This window comes from Prionailurus viverrinus, chromosome A2 (assembly GCF_022837055.1).
Source record: "Prionailurus viverrinus isolate Anna chromosome A2, UM_Priviv_1.0, whole genome shotgun sequence".
In the NCBI taxonomy this organism is placed as follows: Eukaryota; Metazoa; Chordata; class Mammalia; order Carnivora; family Felidae; genus Prionailurus; species Prionailurus viverrinus.
Genome location: NC_062562.1, coordinates 96,900,734 through 96,923,097, shown reverse-complemented (window position 1 = coordinate 96,923,097; position 22,364 = coordinate 96,900,734). Strand labels below are relative to the sequence as shown.

The window sequence follows — 22,364 nt, the reverse complement described above, 5'->3', positions numbered from 1 at the left end:
GGAGCCTTAATGCAAAAAGTGTTTCAAAACTTGGATTCCAAAACAACTATCATTCCTTTTTTTTTTTTAACCTTTAATTACGCTTGGGAATCTCTTTCCTCTTATCATTTAACTCCTTCAGTGAGCCTTTATGGTTAAAAATGATTTATGCTAGGAAATTTTGCTGGATTTGGTGAGATTTTCTCACATACTTTGTTATATGCTTTATGTTACATGCTTTTGTTACATACTTTACGTAGTGGAAGTCTTGGACTAGAGCCTTCTTGCAATAAATGAAATTAAATGGGAGTTAACTTATAACTTAGTAAATTAAGAGGAAGTGCTAAGGCTGCTTGCTCCCATGGCAATAAAGAGGCCAGGCTGAAAAGCTATAGCCCTGACACCACAGCAGAGACTATAAGAGCTTCTCTGGGCCATTGGTTTACTTCCTCTATGCTTCAGCTGTGAAAATGTAGCTTCAGATATTATCTGTTTTCATTATAATTATGCATGGTCCATGATTCACTGTCACTTGGAAACACACCTGCGGTTCGCTTTTAAAAATAACATGAATCCATAGACTGAATAAAACCATGCCAGACATTTGTAATAGAAAATATTACATAGAAAAAATCAGTTTTAAAGATATTCAGTGCTCTGTTTTGATTCTTTAGTATAATTTTTACATGTTACTTAGTGACTTGATGATTTATAACTATTTAGCAGATACATGAAATACTTCAATTTTCATAGAAAAAGAATTTTAATTTCAAAATTATGGTACAGTTTTTGCCTGATAGGAAACCAACTTACATTTTTCAGGAAATTTCACAATATGCTCTCATTATGAAAGCATACTATTCTTCAGTAAAGTCACCCAAAAGGATGTTCTCCTTCATGTGATTATTAATAACTAAGAATGATTCATGAAATACACTGACAATTACTGATAGTCTGATAATCGCTAAAAAGCTGTTCTAAAGTCATAAGCCGGTATTCTTGCAGAGCACATAACAGGTGTTCCCACTCCCTGTGTCCTTTGTATACACATTCATTCTGTATTCAAATCACAGAAGCAAGAGACAGGATAGGGTCTGTTACCTCACTGCTAATTTCCCTAGCAAATAAACCACCAGCTGCTGGTCCATGAACCAAGTTGCCACCAGGAACAGGGCACTGTATGCATGGGACAGGATGCTTTCATGGAGTCCTTCAGCAGCACGGTTGGGATCTTTCAGTGCAAAATATACCTCCTTCTCTTAGGTAAGGCACTGCATGAATTGTGTTTCAGCTGTTGTTTGGGTTTTCTTTAATTGTGGGCATAAGGTAAATATTTGCTTTAAGCTGCAGATTCACTCAGATAATTGAAAAACAGCTCAGAACCTTTTAAACAATAACACACTTTGTTCCAGAAAAGAAGCAGAACATTTTAGGAGAAATGAGGCTCAATAAGTAGATGATTGTGGTTTTCTTAGAACAACATTTATTGTCAACAGCATTCATTAAAGACCTAAAAACTGAATGAATTTCTTCTTTTTACAGTTTACATATAGATTTAATAGTCTTTAATGCATTCTATTTTGGCAAGTATTCACATTGGCCATAAATTTGTGACTGATTTTAGTGCAACTTGAAACAGTTTATGAAAATGATTTTAATTAAAGATATTGTAGTAAACTGTCAGCTCTACTTCATTTTGAGTTACCTATCACAAAATGCAGAAAAGGTGTGTTTTCAAAGTTACAAAAAATATTTTATACACAATAGGGAAAAATGTGTTAAGTATAATTTCTCCAAATACCTTTAGCCTTTCTCTTTGCCCAATGGCTAGTCCTATTTTTTTTTTCTTGACTTTACTGTTTTCCCCTCATTCTCCTCTTTAGTCTTAGAGTTTGAGTCTTCCTTCAACATTCCTACTATTTTATGTCAATTTTTTTCACTAGGTGTTCTGTTTTTCATTCTTCCTACTTATCAGGTTTAAAAGTCAAGTTCATTTCTTGTTTTATCTATAGTCAATAGATAGGGACTTAAAAAAGACTTTATTCTTTAAATTATAAGAACAGATTAGCTAAATAATTTAAGTGTTAGCCTTTTTCAGTAGTTTCAAGCCTTGCTTTCACTGGTATCTTTTGTTATAGTTTTCACTATAAATGTGATTATTATTCAAATTTATACCTAATGTTGTATATATCCCACATATTTGAAATGTTCAGTTGTAAATTTTTCTAAGAAGTGTTTGAATTTCCCATAGTTGTGATTGTTCCAGTGTTTATGTTGTCAAACTCAAGCCTATGTAGTTTTTAGTTTTTGAAATTCTTAGAAAAAATAAACAATTACCATAACAGACTTCTTGCCTTTGTGCATTTTTCTGGGTTCTGAAAGTATCCTACGTGTCAGTGCCCCCACTTATTTTTAACTGTATAACAATAGGAATGCTGCCATTTCCTTAAGTGATATTTTTGTAATTGGCTTTAAGAAGAACTTACAGACAATTTATTTGAAGATTTTGACTAAAATAAAATTAAAATGTACTTTAGAGAAATAGCATGTTCATAAGTAGTTAAAGCAGTTATCCCTTAAGTTATTCATATGTAAATTCACTTTTCTCCATTGATAGTGTGTTGTAAAGACCATATGTAATGTGGAAATCTTTTTGCTTTTAGAATATTGGATATCTGATTGTTTTTCCTTTTTTTTTTTAAGTTTATTTATTGATTTTGAGAGACAGAGAGTGCGTGAGGGGAGTAGGACGGGAGAGAGAGAGAATCCCAAGCAGTCTCCACACTGTCAGCATAGAGCCTGATGTGGGACTCACCAATAGTGAGTTGATGACCTGAGCCAAAATCAAGAGTCAAACATTTAACTGGCTGAGCCACCCAGGTGCCCCCCTGATTGTTTTTTTCTTTTTGAAAAAAATCTTAAAAATTTGAAGCCCAAGGGGTGCCTGGGTGGCTCAGTCAGTTAAGCTTCCAACTTTGCCTCAGGTCATGATCTTGTGGTTCGTGGGTTCAAGACTCACTTCGGGCTCTGTGCTGACAGCTCAGAGCCTGGAGCCTGATTCAGATTTATCTCCCTCTCTCTCTATCCCTCCCCTGCTCATGCTCTGTCTCTCTCTGTCTCTCAAAAATAAATAAATATTTAAAAAAATTTTTTTAATTTGAAGCCCAAAATGTAGTTTGTAAAGTCTACTCAAAGTACAACTCCATAATTTCTATTTTCTCTAAAGATACAGGAGTTTATTTTCAGTCAACAATAGTTGTGTTATGCTTGCTAATATTATACATGATAAAGGGGAAGTAAATGCCAACTATTTTGAGGTACAGCTAGAGGTCACTTTTTGAAGTCTGATGTTTATATCCAATACAGTGCAACTAGTCTACGGAATATTTGTTGCTGGAATATAGATAAGTTTCACAATATGACTTCAAGTGTTCCTTACCACTGGATCAGTCTTTTATAGTGCTGTTGTTATACAGCTTAAGGGAGTCTCTAAAAGTGAAATTATTGCTATAATATTGTACCTCAGATTATTAATGTTTCTCCAAGTTAGTATAATGCCTTATATGCAAAAAGTCTAAGAGTTTTCCTTTTTTATATTTAGGAAGTAGGTGTTAGTAACTCTAATAATAAAATTTAATTTTTATTTAAGTCCAATTATTTAGAATATCAAAGGAAATTAAAATTTCATCAATTTTTTTACATTTATTTTCTTAAAGTTTATTTGTTCATACAGAGGTTAACTTTCTAAAATCAGTAGTTTTAATTCTTTAGGTTTTCTCATAAAACTAGAAAAGAGAGCTTGAGAAATTTTCAAAGTGAAGCTAATTTTTTTAAGTTAATAAACTACTGTTTTGACAGCACAGATTCATCACATCTGTGTGTGACACACAGCAATGGCAAAAAGTGTGTGTTCTGAAGGTGTAGAGGAATTATCCAATTATCTGTTTATTCACTAAAGTTTACTACATGTAAGGATTACATCATATCAATAGGTTCTTTCCTGCAAAATGAAAAGATTTTAGTAGCTGAGATAAGTTACTGTATGAAGTGAATCACATTCTTTGCTGATATTCTTATAATGTGCTACCTATAATTTATCTGATAAAAATGGTGTAGACGGTCTAAGGAAAAAGCTATTATAATAGCTGTGCTATCTCTCACTGTCATATGTATATTTGAAAAATCACACATATTTGAAAAAAATTTAAATGATATGATTTCATATCATTTGATATTATAAACATTGAATACATTCAGAGGTATTGGTAGCAATATATTATTTAAGGCATTATTACATGACACAGTTTTCCAAATAGCTCAAAAAACTAGTTAACCCTCCTTAAACAATTATTATAAATGCTGTATAAAATGTTATTTTCTTCTAAAGTAGTTTTATTATTCCTGGGCTGCAACATTTGTATTGTATTTAATCTTTTATTAAATAACATTTGCTTTCCACAACTCCAGTTATAGACTCTCCAATCAGTCTGTTTTGTACTTACTATTCAACATTCTGATTCAAGATACAAAAGTCACCAACATTACTATTCCAGTCATGCTAGCACTCCATATTTGTAAAGTGCCTCCCAAGCATTTTCAGACTATTACAATCTCAGTTACTCTTTAAACTACAACTACAACTACAACTACCAAAAAAAAAAAAAAAAGGTAGATGAAAAACAGTTCTTCCCTTTTCCAAAATACGAAAGGAAAAAAAAAAAAAAAACCTACACAAGGACTGCTGACTTCCCCAAACAAGAACGCCATCTAAACCTAGAGCTCACTGTCAAAGGCAATTCTTGAGTTGTAAGTCAGCAGCCACACAGCTTTTTCCAGGGCATTCTCAAGACAATGATGTGGATTCCCACCAACCCCCATGGTTCCTTGGCAAAAAACACAGAGTTTCTGCCTTATTAAAAGATATCCAGGGTTTGTGACTTAATAAGCAGACTAAAACCTGAGACTCAATACTTCAAATTTCTTTGGGCCCTTTCAATTAAATATGGGCCCTTCACCTTCAAGTGTAAGGTAGTCAAATACAAAGTGTCAAATACAAAAAATTTTTATTTCTTGCTTACCGGGAATGTGTCCAGAGCTTCTTATCCCCACTTTCAATGAAAAGCATGTAGATGCATGTTGTTTTGTGCAGATAACACAGATGCTAAGAAGAATCTTTTCCTTTACTGGTCCCTCATCCAAATGCCCAATGTCTTTCTGAATCTGTGACTTGAAGAACCTCACTCTCTTCTGTTGACCCCTGCTTCACATACCACAATCATTATGAGGTTTAAGTCCTAGATTCACTTTCTCTTCTTTTTTCTCTCTCTTATGATTTCCTTGCAGAAACCACCACTCCTTTTCTGCAATCCACTTTATTTCCTCTTTAGAATTCCTAGCACCAGTTCCTTCTTTTTCTAATGATTCAGATGAGGAACAACTACAAATTAAACATTCTTGCACTTGTCAGAAAAGAAAACAGAAGCAAATCCTATACCTTTGTAACTCCTTTGTTACAAACCAAATCACTAAAATGAATGTGCAGGCACAGCCCTTTCTCAGGAGAAAAAAAAAAATTACAAAGTCCATCACAAATACAGAAACTAAGGAGACTATAGGACACATAATTCTTTTGCCCAGATAGTCACCTAAGTCTCAGTCCATACAGTCAGTTTCTGGTGAGCACCTAGGAGTTCCTTCTCCCCCTAACATTCTGTAATCTTCCTCTTTATGTTTTCTGATGAGTTCTCTAACTTTCCTGCTGGACCCTGGTCTCACTCTCTACCAACAGCTAGCCAAAGACCAAAATGATGGAAACCTTTGCACTCACCTCTATCCTGGGAAGCAAAGGGAGAGGTTTACTGTTGGTAAAATTTGATTCCTTATAGAAACAGGCCTACATCTTTCCATTTCTCCAAAGAAATCATTGCACAAACAGACCTTTCTACCTTTCCCTTCCTAATACTGGTGGCCTTTTTATAACACAACTTAGAGAAAGCTTAAAGGTCGTCTCTCAAGTAGGGGTGAAAAAGGAAAGCAAGAAAAGAAAAGAACTATTTTTATATGAGAAAATTGAAATTGTAAGATCTATTTGTGCCCAAATTTTTATCTTTCCTCACCTAGGATTTTATTCCACCTTTACTCATCTATATTTGGCTTCATCGAGTTTTCTCTTTGTAGTGGATCATTCCAGTAGCTACAGACATAGTGTTCAGCACCCATTCAAAGAAACAGAAGAAGGAACAGAACACTTTTCTGCTCCCCTTCACAGCAAAACTCCCCAGAAATATTGTCTATACTCACTGTCTGCAGTTTCCATTCTTTTTTCCCCTCACTGTTCAAAATATTTCACATTTCAATTCCACCCATTCTCTCCCCCACTATTTCAAATGTTCATATGATGTTGGTAGTATACTACTCCCTTTTAAAAAGAGGATGTTGAAAAGAAAGAAAGGGTGTGCCTGGATGGCTCAGTGGGTCAAGCGTCCGACTTCAGCTTGGGTCATGATCTCATGGTTCACAAGATCAGGTCCTGCCTTGGGCTCTGTGCTGACAGCTCAGAGCCTGGAGCCTGCTTTGTATTCTGTACCATCCGCTCTCTCTGCCCCTCCCCTGCTCGCTCTCTCTCTCTCTCTTTTTCTCTCTCTCTCCCTCAAAAATAAACATTTAAGAAAAAATGAGGATGTTGTGGGGTGCCTGGGTGGCTCAGTCAGTTAAGTGTCCGACTTTTGATTTTGGCTCAGGTCTTAATCCCAGGGTACTGGGATCAAGCCCTTCCTTGGGCTCTCTGCTGAGCATGAAGCCTACTTGAGATTCTCTCTCTCTCCCTCTTCCCCTCTCCCCTGTTCTCTCTCTCTCTATATATCTATCTCTCTCAAATAAAAAAATATATTTAAAAAATAAAATGAGGATTTTGAAGCAAAGAGCTTTTAATTAGGATTCTAGCAACATGGTAGTCTGAACTAAGGAGTCTCTTCTCAATTGCAAACACACAGAAGTGCTACATAACATTTAAAAATGTATATCATGGCTCAAGGTAAAGGTATGGAAATTTCCAGGTGCCAGAAAATAGGGAGAAACCTGCAGATGTAGCAGTGAGTGCATGGGCCCAAACAACTCAGGCAGGCAGGATGCTGGGAGCCAGGGCCTCGCATTAGCAGAACTCCATCCCCCCAAGTCCTCCAGGCCCTCATTCTCTCTTAAACCCACATTAATCAAGCTTTCATTCCCAGTATATCCTTTCAGTATTGCCTCTTGTATGTCAAATGGGCTTCTAAAATGAACATATCCAAAACTGACTCCCAATTTGCGCCCCCCCCCCCCACCAAAAGTCTATTCTCCTCAGTCTTCCCCATGGTTAATTTATTAGTTGCCCATTAACAAATGACATCCATTCTTCCAGTTGATCATACCAACAACCTTGGACTCATTCTTGACTCTTCTTTGTTTCTTGTATTTCACCCCAATTTGCCATCAAATCCTGTTAGCATCACCAGCCTTTCTCACAATACCTTTTACTACCATACTGGTCTACAGTACAAATATCTCTTGCCTACTTTATTGCAGTCACCTCCTAAGTGGTCTCCCTGCTCCTGCTCTTGCCCCTATCTCAGTCTTTTCTCACAGCTGCTAGAGTATATCTAGAAGAAGGAGAAGGAGGAGAAGGAGAAGGAGGAAGAGGGAGGAGCAGGAAGAGGAGAAGGAGGAAGTCAAGAAGAAGGAGAAATATCATATCCCTGTCTGCTCACAAAACTCCAGTTTAATCCCCATCTCACTCGGAAAAAGTGCCAAAGCGCTTGCTGTGACCATGAGACACCGCCTGATCTGGCCCCAACCACCTTGCTGACCTCATGTCCTACCACACTCCTCCTCCACTCTGTTCCCTCTGCTCCTGCCTCTTGCTGTTCCTCAAACACACACCAGGTTCCTGTTTCTGGGCAAGAATTATTGATCATAACTGGTAATGGCTTCATGCCACTCTTCTTGGGATATTTCCATGTGACAAGGCTTTGGCTAAAGGCTAAAACTTCCAATAATAGACTAGAAGCCATTTCAGAAGACTTTGGAGGCAGATTCTGAGGAGGAAGTAGCCCCTCAATGTTTCTTGAATCACATAGTTTCATTATGATATAATATGAATCAAACACAATTTCATAATTCTAGAGGTGTCATTGGACTTTAGAACTAATAATCTTTCCCAGTTCTCCTTTTCTCAGTCAAAGATAATAACTTCTGCTTTTCCTTCAATCAACTCAATCAACACTCAATCACTCAATCAACATAGTCTTTGGGTGGGGTTTTTAAAATTGCAGAAGGTTTGAGAGACAAATATTTACCTCTCCAGGTAACAGGTACTAGAATGGTCAGTACCTAGAAGCCTCTCTCCTTTGTAAGCATTATCACCTAATCAGGTTTTCTTTGTATTGCCCCTTAGATTGTGAAATGTGGCTCAGGATCATTACAACTTTCCTTTCCTTCACAGCAGGCGCTTGCTTGGGGCTGAAAGTGACAGTGCCATCACGCACCGTTCATGGCATCAGGGGTCAGGCCCTCTACCTCCCCGTGCACTATGGATTCCACACTCCGGCATCAGACATCCAGATCATATGGCTGTTTGAGAGACCCCACACAATGCCCAAATATTTACTGGGCTCTGTGAATGAGTCTGTGGTTCCCGACTTGGAATACCAACACAAGTTCACCATGATGCCACCCAATGCATCTCTGCTCATCAACCCACTACAGTTCACTGATGAAGGCAATTACATCGTGAAGGTCAACATTCAGGGAAATGGAACTCTCTCAGCCAGTCAGAAGATACAAGTCACTGTTGATGGTGAGTCCACTATCAGTGATGTGGGCAGCTGGGTAGCATGGCAGTTAGTAACAGCTCAGGAGATTAGACCATGTGGGCTTTAGGTCCTGGCTCTGTAACTTTGGGCAATTAATTAACCCCCAAGGCCTCAGTGTTTCAGGTACAAATTACATTATCTATCTCATGAGGCACATGTAAAGTATACGCATGTGAAATATATACACAGTGCCCAACTAAAGGTAATCAAGGAATGAGTAGAACTTATTATTTGTTTGCCTGGAAACTATCAAGGATAAAGTCACTGATATAATAATATGGAGGAAATTTTATTTTCTCAGTATCAGAACACGCTCTAAGAAGAGCCCTCTTTGTCACATGAACATTCTATTTTGGCACACAGTTTGCGGGAGGATAAGACTTGCTCAAGGACCATACTTAAGGAACAATAGAAATTGCTGGAAATAATCCTCTGAGGGAATGTAGAATCAGCTAAATTTCACACATTTATTTTCCTTAATGAGGTATATAAGTAGCGTACCTCAAATATACGGTGTCCAAATCACGGCTTCTGATGTCTCCCCTTAAACCTGATTACTTAACAGGTTAGTATTTAAAATGCCCTCCATTTTAGTAAGTACTAACTCCATTCTGTCAGTTGCTCAGGACAAAACTTTGCATCACCATTGACCCCCTCTTTCTCTCGTATCCCACATCTAGGCAAGACGTTAATAACTCTGTAGGCTTTACCTTCAAAATGTAGAGTTCAGTTACTTCTTATCACCCCCTCTCCCACCCCTTTCAACCGCACCACCAGCTCTGACCTGGACTATCCCTAATAGCCTGCTACCTGATCTCTCTGCCTACACTCCAGCCTCCTGACACTTAAAATCCTCCCATGGTTTTCTGTCTCAATTAGAATAAGAGCCAAAGTACTAACAACATCCTACAGGGCCCACATGACTACCCACCCCCTGCCCCCGCAGCATACCCAACATCTCTGATTCCATTTCCTACCTCCCTTCCCCCTCACTCACTCTGTTCTGACCATACTGGCCTCAGAGCTCTTCCTATCACAGGACAAACATTTTGTAGATGTCAGGGCCTTATAAGTCAGGGCCTTTGTACTTGCTATTCGATCTACTTAGATTGCTTTTCTCTTAGATAATAACATGGTTCCCTCCTCTATTTCCTTTAGGTCCCAGCCAAAATGTCACTTTATCTGTGAAGGTTTTCCTGACCACCTTATAGAAAGTATAACCTCATTCCTCCAAACAGGAGAGAGAGACAGAGAGAGAGAGAGAGAGAGAGAGAGAGAGAGAGACTATCTATCTTGAGTTCTGCTTTCTTCTTTTCATAGCACTTATTTCCACCTAGATTTTATTTGATTATTATTTCTCTTCTTCCCCTAGAACATGAGGTCCATGGGAACAGGGACCTTTTATTGTTTACAGCTTTGTCCTCAGTACCTAAAAACTGATACTGGCCATTAGTAGGCACTCAGTAAGTGTGCATGGGGTAAATGAGTGGAGACCAGAGAGACTGCAAGGAAGCAAAGGCACAGGATGTGAAAGCAGATGCCTACAGAGAAACTATGAAAAGAGAAAAGGGAGACAATGTTCATGAAATTCTCCTGAGTAGTATCCTATCTCTCCCTAAAACTTAATGGAATATCCATTACTTTTTAATATATAGTAAATTGGATCTGTTTAGGGAAATGCAACTTAAAAAATCATATCAGGGGTTTAGGGTCTATCTATGTAAAAAAATCTTCCCAGGAAACTTCCACATCTGAGTCACACTCTTTAAGGCAGGTGTTATGATCACAGTCTATTCTGATTGGTTCTCCCCATATAAGACCTTGACATTACTTATTTGACTTATGCCATACCACATCTATTTCCACACAGAGAGATAAGCTTTTCCTAAGTAAAACATAAGCTTTTCCTAAGTAATAGATATACACAACTCATTTTTCTTTTTTAATCATAATAATGTAAAGAAAAGCTATTCCATCCACATCCTTTGTTCTTACCAGGAACTATAAAAGATTAAACTGGGGGCACCTGGGTGGCTCACTTGGTTGAGCATCTGACTCTTGATTTCAGTGCAAGTCATGATCCCAGGGTCATAGGATTGAGCCCCAAATTGGGCTGTGCACTGGGTGTGGAACCTGCTTAGGATTCTCTGCCTCTTTCCCTCTGCCCCTCTCCCTTGCTCACTTGCTCTCTAAAATAAAAGCAAAAATAATAAAAAGTTTAAATTGAAAGGACAAATTCAGTTGTCCTCATCTTAAGAAAGGCTAGAGGCTTCAGAGCTACTCGGGTCCCCTGCAAACTGTTTCAACCACCTTTCTCCTTATTTTTCATTTTCTCCTATATTCTCTAGGCTGAAGGATTGGGTCTGTCTGTTTTCTACTGCACATTTCTCTGTATAGAAAAATGTGAGCATGAGTCAAGAGAAATTTACCTGCAGAGATGCATCAACCCCAATTTAAAGCTTGATAGCAAATTGAAATCTAAACATTAGAGTCAATCATTTCTCACTTATATACCATCTCATTCTCTCTGTGTCCTGTGATGATGCATGGAAGATTATGAAATGCATATCTCTCCAAAATGCAGAAGAGAAACACAACCAGATATGCAGCTCTCTTCATTTTGTCACTGACTGCTGTGTAACTGGGCAAGTCACTGTCCTTTATCAAACAGAACCAACAACCTCAAAGATTAGTGAAATTTACTGAAAGTATTTGTGGATACTTATATAATTCCAACCTTTACCCAACAATTTTAGAGTGAAAACCAAGGGAGGAAATATTTGCTCATTCTTGGAAATGTGTTCATTTAACAAATAGTACTATGTACCAGATTCATGACATGAAACTATTTTCCCATGACTTGAAGTTCCAACAGGAATCACTATTGAATTTGTCTTTTATGTCTCTAATGGGATGTAATTGCAATAACACATTTTATCCTATTTTCAAACTGAGTCAGTGTTGAAATGTAGGCTTTGGTTTTGGTAAAGTGACTAACATAATGTTGCAATTCCACAGCAGTTAAAACATAATTAGTTCACTCACAAAGAAAGAAAAGTAAGTGGTGAATATGTGATTCCCCAAAACTTTCCCTCAATATTCCACAAGTATAATGTATCTGAGCTTTATATTTTCAGATAGTGGATAAAGATTTAGGTTCATCTATCCCAACCAGCTGCTCTTGAGATATTAGAACAAACCAAAAAGAGGGAAATGTCTTGTTAAAATTTGCCTGTGAGAGTATATATACCTTTATGGTGTTGGAGACAGTACAATGCACAGGAAATAAGGAAGCTGGTGTTCTCTACACTAACTGCATTATCTATAAAGTAAAGGTTTTCGTTAGAAAATCCTTGAAAAGTACATTCTAGAATTTGGCTATTTCTGGTATAAATGATATTTTTGTATTTTATCACTTTGCATTTTTCCATTAGTTTTTTATTCTTCTTTATCTTCTGAACCGTCCACATCTACAAAATGTAAAATTTTAGATTCATTTCCCCAGGATTTGGTATTTGAAAGACCGCACAGATTTGTATTATAATTCTGTGGTGGCAAAAATCACTTTTGTCTCTTTTGATATTGCAGATCCTGTCACAAAGCCAGTGGTACAGATTCAGCCTTCCTCTGGCTCTGTGGAGTATGTGGGGAACATGACCCTGACATGCCTCGTGGAAGAGGGCACCCGGGTGGCTTACCAGTGGCTAAAAAACAAAAGACCTGTCCATACCAGCTCTACCACCTCCTTTTCTCTCCAAAACAACACCCTTCATATTGCTCCAGTGACCAAAGAAGACATCGGGAATTACACTTGCCTGGTGAAGAATCCTGTCAGTGAGATGGAAAGTGACATCATTATGCCTACCATATATTGTAAGTTTTTTAAAAATACGTACTCATGCGTTTTCTTCTGGGTAGTTTACACAAGGGTTGTCATCACAGAGAATATCAATACCAGCTGCCATTTGTTTTTTAAGCTACTGTAATACAGTACTAGTTGTAATTACATTTCCTATACACTGCCTTGTCAGGAAATACAGCTCATAGCACAACCCTGTTTCTTGAAGTTCAGGTTGAGATACCAGCCATGGGCCTTTTAGGCTACATTTTCTGACTTAGTCCATTGTGTGACCTTACTTCCAGTAGCAAGTAGGAACCTCAATTTCAAAAACCCAGAACCATGCTGAAGGACTAATTTATCCAACCCAAGGACAAAGAACTGGTGATTATAAAGTGGGAGAGGGTGTGTTCTGTTGCTGACCACAGAAAGAATGTTCCCAGATTATGCATGGGTATTGTATCCCAGGTTATGGCTGTTCTCTCTGCCCATTTTCTCATCTCCGTTCTTAGAGGCTGGGTGCGGGAAGGATCATAGTCAGAAAAACCTGAATTATTCTGAAAATAGGTATTAAGGTTCTCAGAGGATCAGTAATTACTTCAGATTTCAATTTCTCTGGTTCTTTTCTTCTGTCATTGTTGCTGTTATTGTTTAATCTCATATACAGAGTTAAGTTCATCAAACTCTTCAGTTTATATCATATTATTATCCTAACCCAACCAAGATCCCTCTTTCTTTATTGTATTATTTTTCCCAGTCCCCTCTATTCCATGGCACCACCTCTAATATGTTTAATATGGCATTCTAATTTCAGCTTCACACAGAGTTTCTCAACATCCACACTAGTGACATCTTGGGCTGGACAACTCTTTGTTGTGGGGGATGTCCTATGTATTATAGGATGTTTAACAGCATCCCTGGCCTCCCCCCCACCCCCTGCAATTATGATAACTAAAAATGTCGCTGGACATTGCTATATGTCCCCTGTGTGGGGAGGGGTACAAAAATCTCCCCTAGTTGAGAACCAATGACCTATCATATTGGGAAGCCTTCATATCAGTCACTATGTAGCTTCGAGCATTAGCCACAACAGTGTAACAAAAAGAGTGAGGCATGGCAAAGGAAAACTCACCCCTGTGGCAGGAGGGTGGAGGTTTCAGCTAGGGGAACCATAGGGCAGAATTAAGTGTGGTATCTACTTAATCTTCAAGTATATCTGTATAATACTAGGAGAGGCCTAAAGCCTAGTGTTTAAGTAAACAGACCTAAGTGGTAAACTGATTCTGTCATTACCCATATGAACTTAAGAAATTCCTTGACCTTGGGGTGCCTGGGTGGGTCAGTCGATTGGGCATCTAACTTTGGCTCAGGTCATGATCTCATGGTTCATGGGTTCAGGACCTGCATTGGGCTCTGTGCTCACAGCTCAGAGCCTGGAGCCTGCTTTGCAATCTGTGTCTCCCTCTCTCTCTGCCCCTCACATTCTGTCTCTCTCAAAAATAAATAAATATATTTTAAAAATTAAAAAAAAAATTCCTTGACCTTTCTGAGATAGTTAAAACCGCCTCACCATATGGCTGTGGTTCAATTAGGTACTGTCTGAAAAATAGCCAAACACTGACACAAAGCAAGCATTCAGTAAACAGAGGCTGTTTATGTTGTCAGTTCTATTTTCTTCAAGAGAAAATTGATAGAGCCCTCTTGAGGAAGTGTGTTACTAACTTTTTGGAGAAAAGCACCATATGTCCCAAATGTAGGTTTTTCCAACTAGATAAAACTGAGCTCCAGCAATGGAGCAGGAAAAGCGACTACAAGGAGAGGAGTGCAGTGGTATGATTCAGGTTTACAGTTATGTTTGCTTGAAGCAGCAAAATTAAGCCAATAAAAACAGAATCATTGAATCTTGGAACTGGAAGCTATTCTATAGTTACAGCAGAAGTGAGAAAATGTGCACAATAAAGTGTATAAAATAGAATGTCGTAGATACCATAGGGAAGTATACAAAGGACCACAGTAGCTAGGAACATGAACTCGGGAGCCAGGGCCCTAGGTTCAAATCCTGGATCTACTACCTTACCCCTCTGTGCCTCAGTTTCCTCATCCAAATAATGGTAATAATAGTTGTACCTATTTCATAGAGTTACTGTGAGGATTAAATCTGTTACTACATGTAAATTGCTTAGAACAGTGACTGGCTCATAGTAAGTACTCTGTTAGCCATTACTAGCACTACAATATTATGAGACTATAGATGAATTTTATTCAGAGAAGGAAAGCATTACTTGTGGCTAGAGAGAAGGTGAAATTTGAGATGGACCTTTGGGTATGGGTATGATTGGGGCAATGGCAACGTCTGCAAAAACCATTCAGGCAATGGGGACTACAGGAAACCAAACACAAAGCAGAGGTCAAAGGTTAGGCAAATGGTCCAGTTTAGAGTGTAGGATACAGCAAGGGGCATGGTAGGCTAGATGGTCAGATAGATATGTTTGAGTTAAATCATTGAGAGCTTTGAACACTGGGTATTATTTGATAAACAATGAGGAAAAATTATTTTTTAAACAAAGGTCCAAATATAAAAAGACTAGAGAATGGTCTATAAGCTAATACTTAGGCATACATATTCTAGGCTAAATCAAAAAATGTTTGCCAAAAGAGCACGTTTTCAAGTTAGATCACAAACATCATACAATTATAGAAATGGTATATATAGGAAAGAAAAAAAGGGGGAGTTAGGACATATTGACCTACAATACAGAGAGAAAAAGTCATCAGTTTTGAACTATAAAGAGTGACTACACATATCTAAGAGCAATTTGAAATATTTTTTTCTGAAAAGTATTATTCACATAGAAATAGAAAACAAACTTCATACATTGTATAATTCATTTTTGGTGTAGGGGAACCTAAGAGGATTAACTCCTAGTCCACCCTAGTCCAGAATGCATTGTCTCAAAGATTAACCATTCCCCAAATTATATTCAAAAGTGCTGAAGAAGAAGGAAATTATAGTTTTTTACCAAGAAATACCAAAATGCCACACACTCCAAGCAACTTACTTAAGATTTGTTACGGTCATTAATTATATTGTGTTTGACAATGGCATTATTTTCATGGCTGAACGTTTACAGTTTTATATAATTTTATATTCAGATAACATTGTGAAAATGTTCTGTCTGTCTTAAAGTGTAGGCTGAGAAATAGATTCACAAAGAAAGTATAAACTGTGCCTATCTGCATGACGACCATTGCATTGGAGTGAAAAATTCAGATTTCGTGTGGTCTGTTTATAAGTGTAGTCATATTCCTGACTGAAGTTTTTCTGACATGAATTAACACTTCCATTCAACTGCAAATAGCACAGACCTAAGTATTGAAGTTATTTAAACACAGTGAAAAAAATATGAGCAGGCCAAGTATATCAAATATGTAGATAAATCTTTATATTGTTTATTGCTTGGTCTAAATGGTTTACCTTCACATACAAGGTACAAAATGCAAAACCAGATATTAAACCATCCAGATATCATCTACTGAATATCAATCCCAAGGAACTTCCCATTATTCAGTGAGATGAGAGGCAGTAGGAAGTGAGCTTATGGTGGAACATTCCTTATTAACTGATGATCTGTTGTTTCAATCACATTAAATTCTAGTTAATATCATGTCATTTGGGAGAGCAGTGGAGAGCACAGTAGTGATGAGCCCGAGCTGAAAATTCAGACTGCCTCAGTTAAAGCCTTGGTTCTGCCATTGGCAGGATGTGTAAGTGATCCCATGTCCTCATCTCCTTATCTACAGTTCTCAGTGTAAGTCTAATACCTGTCTCAAGAGGGATAGGGAGGATTAGGTGAGATTTTATAAATAAAGAAGCCAGTGAGCAGCACATAGGAAGAACTCAATGATCTTAGCTTTTTTTTTTTCTTCCTTTTTTATTTCTTGTTTTTTTCCCTTGTGCCAAAACTATTCTGACATAATTGGAAACATGGCAGCAAGAAGTTATGGAGAGCTTGGGTAATTTAGAAGATGCCTGCAAAGAGAAAATGGAAAAAATACCTTGAGAAGAACATTTGTCTTTCCCAAACATTACCATTGGTTAACATACGTTATTTTGTTTACATGAAAATAGTTTCTTTACATCAATTCTTTCTTATATCTATCTATCTCTTCATCTATTTGCCTACCTTTAAACTCTAGCCATAGATTTAAATGAAAAATTCCTGGGGGAAATTGCATAAACAATCACAGATACATGAAAGTATCTTTTGCATCTTTAAATACACTTTTGTTTGGCTATATCATTTACTTTAATCTGGCAAAGTAAGAATAAGATTTTTCTTTTGACATGTACAAGTTCATCTCAATGAACATGTTCATGTACAAGTTCAATCTCATTATTACCATAGAATATGGTGATATACCATGTGTAAAGAATAAAAATGAGGGAAAAATCATAATCCTTTCTATAAATATTAAATATTATATGCTTTAAACTCTTGAATCTTCTTTCTTATCCTGTGTTATTTTAAAGAATTAAACTATCCCCATCTGAATAAATTCAGATTTCGCAGAACATGTCTTCTATTATAGACTGAACTTCCTTCTTTACATTCTTTTAGATATAGTATATGGAAATCTCACAGAGAAATGTCAGTCATGATTAAAGACTAATGGCAGATAGTAGAAAGAAGAACATTTAGAAAATGTACATATGTATGTTCCACTCACACATTATAAAGATGAATTATGTAAATTATTTAAGAACAATTACTAGTCTTATTAAGAAGTAATTGTGAATATAGTATTATTAATTTTCTTTCTTGATTAATTTTACATTCAAATGCAAAACTCTTCACTCAGTCAACATCTCATCTTATTGACCTTCATTCATTCTTTTATTCACTCAATCACTCATAATTTGTTTGATTCAAAAATCAAACATCATGGCCTAGTTTGTGCTAAATACTTATTACTTATTACCTAACATATAGAAACACAACCCAGACTCATTAATTTTTAAATTTTTCTTTCTGTTGCTATTTTAGCCCATTTTATTCTTTGTTTTTGTTTGTATTGGTTTGATTTGGGGTTACAGTAATTAAATAAAATATATAATGGAAATATTGGTCATTTATCCTTTCTGTTGATGTGGCACCCTTATTTTTGCAGTCTATATCATTTTATGAAAACTGGGAATGTGTGCCTTGGTTGATGTTCCCACTTCCCTTTCTTCACTTGGTTGCACCCTCCTCTTCCTTCACAGTATCATCTTCCCCAGAAAGGCTCATCTGCCCTTGCCTTGTCTCACCTCTTCAGAGTCGCAAAGAGGTTTGCTGTACTCCTGTAGCACCATCTTTCCTGGCACTCACTGCACTGGAGTCTTTCTGCTCATAAGCACCCCAACCCCAAGTAGGAGCTCTGCGTTATTCATCTCAATACTCCCTGACACAGATTAAGATTAACCAACTCAATACGAGTTTCTTGAACTTGACTAAAATGGAACAGCTTTCCTCATATCCCTTTCAAATTACAGGGTTACTTGAGGATGCTGTAACGAGGCTAAATTCCCATAATAAGATAACAGCTTCTCAATTATAGTGCTTTGGCCTTTCATTTTGTTTTTTTTTGTTTTTTTGTGTGTTTGTTTCTGATCTTTAGAAAAGTTCCTCAATAAAAATGTCATATTGCAAAATTCTCCCATGGAGGTCTACATCATAACTTAGAATTTCAGTATGAATCTACTACTCTGTTTTCTTAAGGCACTGTTTCTATGACAGCTTCCTTCATGAAAGCAGGAGTTATTTTTTTATTTTAGCAGAAAAAGTATAACAATCTGTCAAGACTGGCCATGTATGTATGAGGTCACGATGTCATAACCTGGTATTGGATTTGGTGGAATATAACGTCAAGTCAGTAATTCAGACAAATACCTACTTGTAGTTCATGAAATGTCTATGCCCTCCAGCTCTGTTGTGAATAATAACCCGGTAACCACTGTATTTTGTGTGCAACATATGGCACGGCTGCAGGGAAGTACTCTAAGTGATAAAAATTAAAGGGAAAAAAAAAAAGGTCATTCACTGTAAATACTTACCATCTGCTCCCCAAGCAGGGTGGCAAGCAGCATCATGATGGAAATTTAGGTACTGTTCCCGCCCAGTCATAAATTGTGAAAAAGAACAGATGATATGTGATTTTATAAGTCACTTAGTAAACAGCCATTTCTGAGGCAAAGGGTTTAATTCTACTGGGAGTTCTCTGCCACAGGCAAGAAACTAAACCATAATCCAAAGTCAAAATAGAATTATCCTTCTTTCATTTTCAATGTCAGAGGCCACACTGATTGAATCACTCCAAATGTCTTCAATTGGATTGCCCATTCTGATGAATAATGTATTAGGCTACACCTCACAGTAAAAGATGGACAGACTGAAGTTCTCAAAAGGAAATAACATCATAGTGTAGTAAGAAAAAACATTCTAAGAGTGAAGAGTGCAGAGTGCAAGAGAAAGGAAGAAAGAAAGAAAGAAAGAAAGAAAGGCAATCTGTGTGTATGTGTGTGTGTGTGTGTGTGTGTGTGTGTGTGAGAGAGAGAGAGAGAGAGAGAGAGAGAAGTATAGAGGATTTAAAGATTGGGGTGCTTTGGGTGGCTCAGTCACTTAAGCGTCTGACTCTTAATCTCAGCTCAGGTCATGATCACATGGGTTCATGAGTTTGAACCCCCAGCTCTGCACACAGACAGCATGGAACCTGCTTGGGATTCTGTCTCTGCCCCTCCCCCCCTCAAAATAAATAAATAAACTTTAAAAAATTAAAAAAAGAAGATTTAAAAATCATACACTGATATATGGATATTCATTCTTTGAATGGTAAAATTACAAATAAGTTTTCTTTCCATCTTCATGATTCTCTGAATTTTAGGGTTTTATGCAATGAACATATATTTCTTGTATAATCAGATAAAATATGTTACATTTTAATAAATCATATCAGAAGAAAGGAATTTAAATGGTTCAAGGTATTAGATTTCAGGAACTGGAAGAAATGTTTGTATGGGGGCTGAGAGAGTTTGAGGGATTTTGAGGCTAACTCTGAAGAGTCAGATATAGCATTTAATTAAGGCAGAGGAGAAAAGTTTATGCCGATCATGAAACCCAACAAATGAGGAAGTAGCAAAATCAAAATATACATGCATACAGGAAAGATATGCTAAGATTCCTTTCTTTATAAGCATATTTTATTTGAAACTAGAGCAATATTATTAAATTAGGTAATCAATCTTATTCACCACTTGGCTCTGACAGTGGACTTCCTTTACATATTGAGTCCACTCTACAAAATGAAAGAATTACTATTTTTTTCTTTTTTTTAAATTTTTTTTATAATGTTTTTATTTATTTTTGCGACAGAGAGAGACAGAGCATGAGCAGGGGAGGGGCAGAGAGAGAGGGAGACACAGAATCGGAAGCAGGCTCCAGGCTCTGAGCTGTCAGCACAGAGCCCGATGCGGGGCTCGAACCCACAGACTGTGAGATCATGACCTGAGCCGAAGTCAGATGCTTAACTGACTGAGCCACCCAGGCGCCCCAAGAATTACTATTTTTGAGAATACTCCATTATGTGGCAGGATCCTAAGGCAATTCCAATTGAGGAGTTCTCAAAAAGTTTCGAGTAACATCAGCACACTGAAAAGAATATCACTCATTTTTATGTGTGTCAAATTATCAAGCAATTTGTTTTTATAGTCACATTCTATAAACTCTGAAAGCCAGTGAAAACAGAGACTTAAACTGAATGGCTGTATTTTTATGACCACACTTCTCTTCTTTATCACAGCTCACAGAAAAGCTCTCTCAGACTTTAGTTTTTGTGCACAGACTTGGGTCTCTTGCTGTTCCAACCTTAGTTGTTTCCTTCCCTTGGTTTCCTACAATATGAAGCATAACCAATACCCACCAGTTGGTGGTCTTTGCTTCTTTAATGTTCTATCAATGCTGACAATGTAAGGGGATGCTGTTGCTGCACTGAGCCCGGGAGAATAGCCACAGGAATCCTGTCTATCACACCTCAGATTGCCCCCGCAATGCCTAGAACAATATTATGCACACGGTAACATATCAATGCCTAGAACAATATTAGGCACACAGTAACATCTCAATATTGATTTTGGTCAATATTGTGAGTGAAAACAACTTTTCATTTCCGTTATACAACCTACATTTAGCGGAATTCAGAATAAAAGGGTTCCATTTAGCACACACTTCTGAAAGGGTGGTTTTCCCCCTGAGACTGTATCATAGCCTGAAATGACAGGGTTCTAGTACAGCTAGTACAGTTACAGGAAAGGGTATTCATTTCTCTTCACTTTAATTATTCATCTCCTGTTCCTGATTACTTCAAATTTGAAGATACTAACTTCTATGTTCGCTTCCTGAAATCAGGATCATCTCATGTATATATATATATATATAATATATATATATATATATATATAAATATAAACCTGTAAGTTTCCTTCAGATGTCTGTGTCTTTAGGAAGCAAGTATGTGTAAAGTGCATGTTCCCTAGCTAAATATAATTTATTGTTTTGCATCTTCAGTTCCTGTTTTATCTTAGGAAATGTGTTTCTCCAATGATAGATTGGTCAGAAAATGCTGACATAATAGAGAACCACTCTGGGAATCCGCAAATTTGAGGTTGGCTTGTCAGTATCCAAAATAGCTTTAGCATATCATTAACCACTCAAAGGTATTTCAAAGGTAGAAAGAACTTTGTCAACCATTCATCCAGTCAGTGTTTCATAGTAAAGGTGAAAAAAGTGGATCTAAAAGTTTAAATGACTTCTGAAGAACATGTAACTAACAATTGACAAAATCGGGATTAAATGTAGTGATAACTGATAATGAATACTGTATAATCATTACATCATATTATTCCATACAATGAGAGATGAATAGTCAGTACATTTTTTTTAAAAAATCAGAACCTTGGGGCACCTGGCTGACTCTTCGGTTGAGCGACTGACTCTTGGTTTCGGTGCAGGTCACTATTGGTGAGATTGAGCCCAGCATCAGGCTCTGTACTGGCAGCATGGAGCCTGCTTGGGATTCTATCTCCCTCTACCTCTGCTTCTCCCCTGCTTGCACTTTCTCTCTCTCTATCTAAATAAATAAATATTGAAAAAAAAGTCAGAACTCTGAGACTAGGTTATTACTGAGCAAACCACCCACTGCCTTTTCTAGTTTACCAATTCCTTGAGTGTAAGAACTGTGTCTTACACATTTTTTTTCTCTCATATATTAAATATACCATCTAACAATATCTCTCAAACAGGACTTTTTGATTTATTACTTGATTAAATGAGTACAGAATTAATATGTAATTAGATAATTACTTATTATAGAACTAATAATATAGTTATACAATAAATTGTTCTGATACAGAAAATTATGCCACATACATTTTTGGGGAGGTAATGTGAATGATCAAATACATATATTATAGAATCCTAGCTCTGCTATATAATAGCTATGTGACCATGGGAAAATTAATTTTTTAAATGTTTCTTCCTTCATCTTATAATGGGAATAACATCTACCTCATGTGGTCGCTTTAAAGATTAAATGTGGTAGTCTGTGTAAGTACTTAAAGTGCCTTTATATGGAAAGTAGCCAATAAATATTGGTTATGACCAGCT

At 37.0% G+C, this 22,364-nt stretch overlaps 1 protein-coding gene across 4 annotated transcripts in view; it reads left to right on the top strand.

Moving 5' to 3' along the window:
- Positions 1–1,156: 1,156 nt before the first annotated feature.
- The window catches only part of HEPACAM2 (HEPACAM family member 2), a 39,303-nt gene continuing 18,095 nt past the window's right edge, over positions 1,157–22,364 (top strand). Inside the window, exons 1-5 of one of the 4 annotated variants that reach the window (XM_047842881.1) lie at positions 1,164–1,242; positions 1,644–1,709; positions 5,827–5,832; positions 8,459–8,812; positions 12,417–12,701. In XM_047842881.1, the coding sequence (XP_047698837.1) occupies positions 1,164–1,242; positions 1,644–1,709; positions 5,827–5,832; positions 8,459–8,812; positions 12,417–12,701 (790 nt within the window). Of the gene's footprint in view, positions 1,243–1,643; positions 1,710–5,826; positions 5,833–8,418; positions 8,813–12,416; positions 12,702–22,364 lie in introns of those variants that run through there. The other 3 variants (XM_047842889.1, XM_047842896.1, XM_047842906.1) reach the window with 3 other exon arrangements.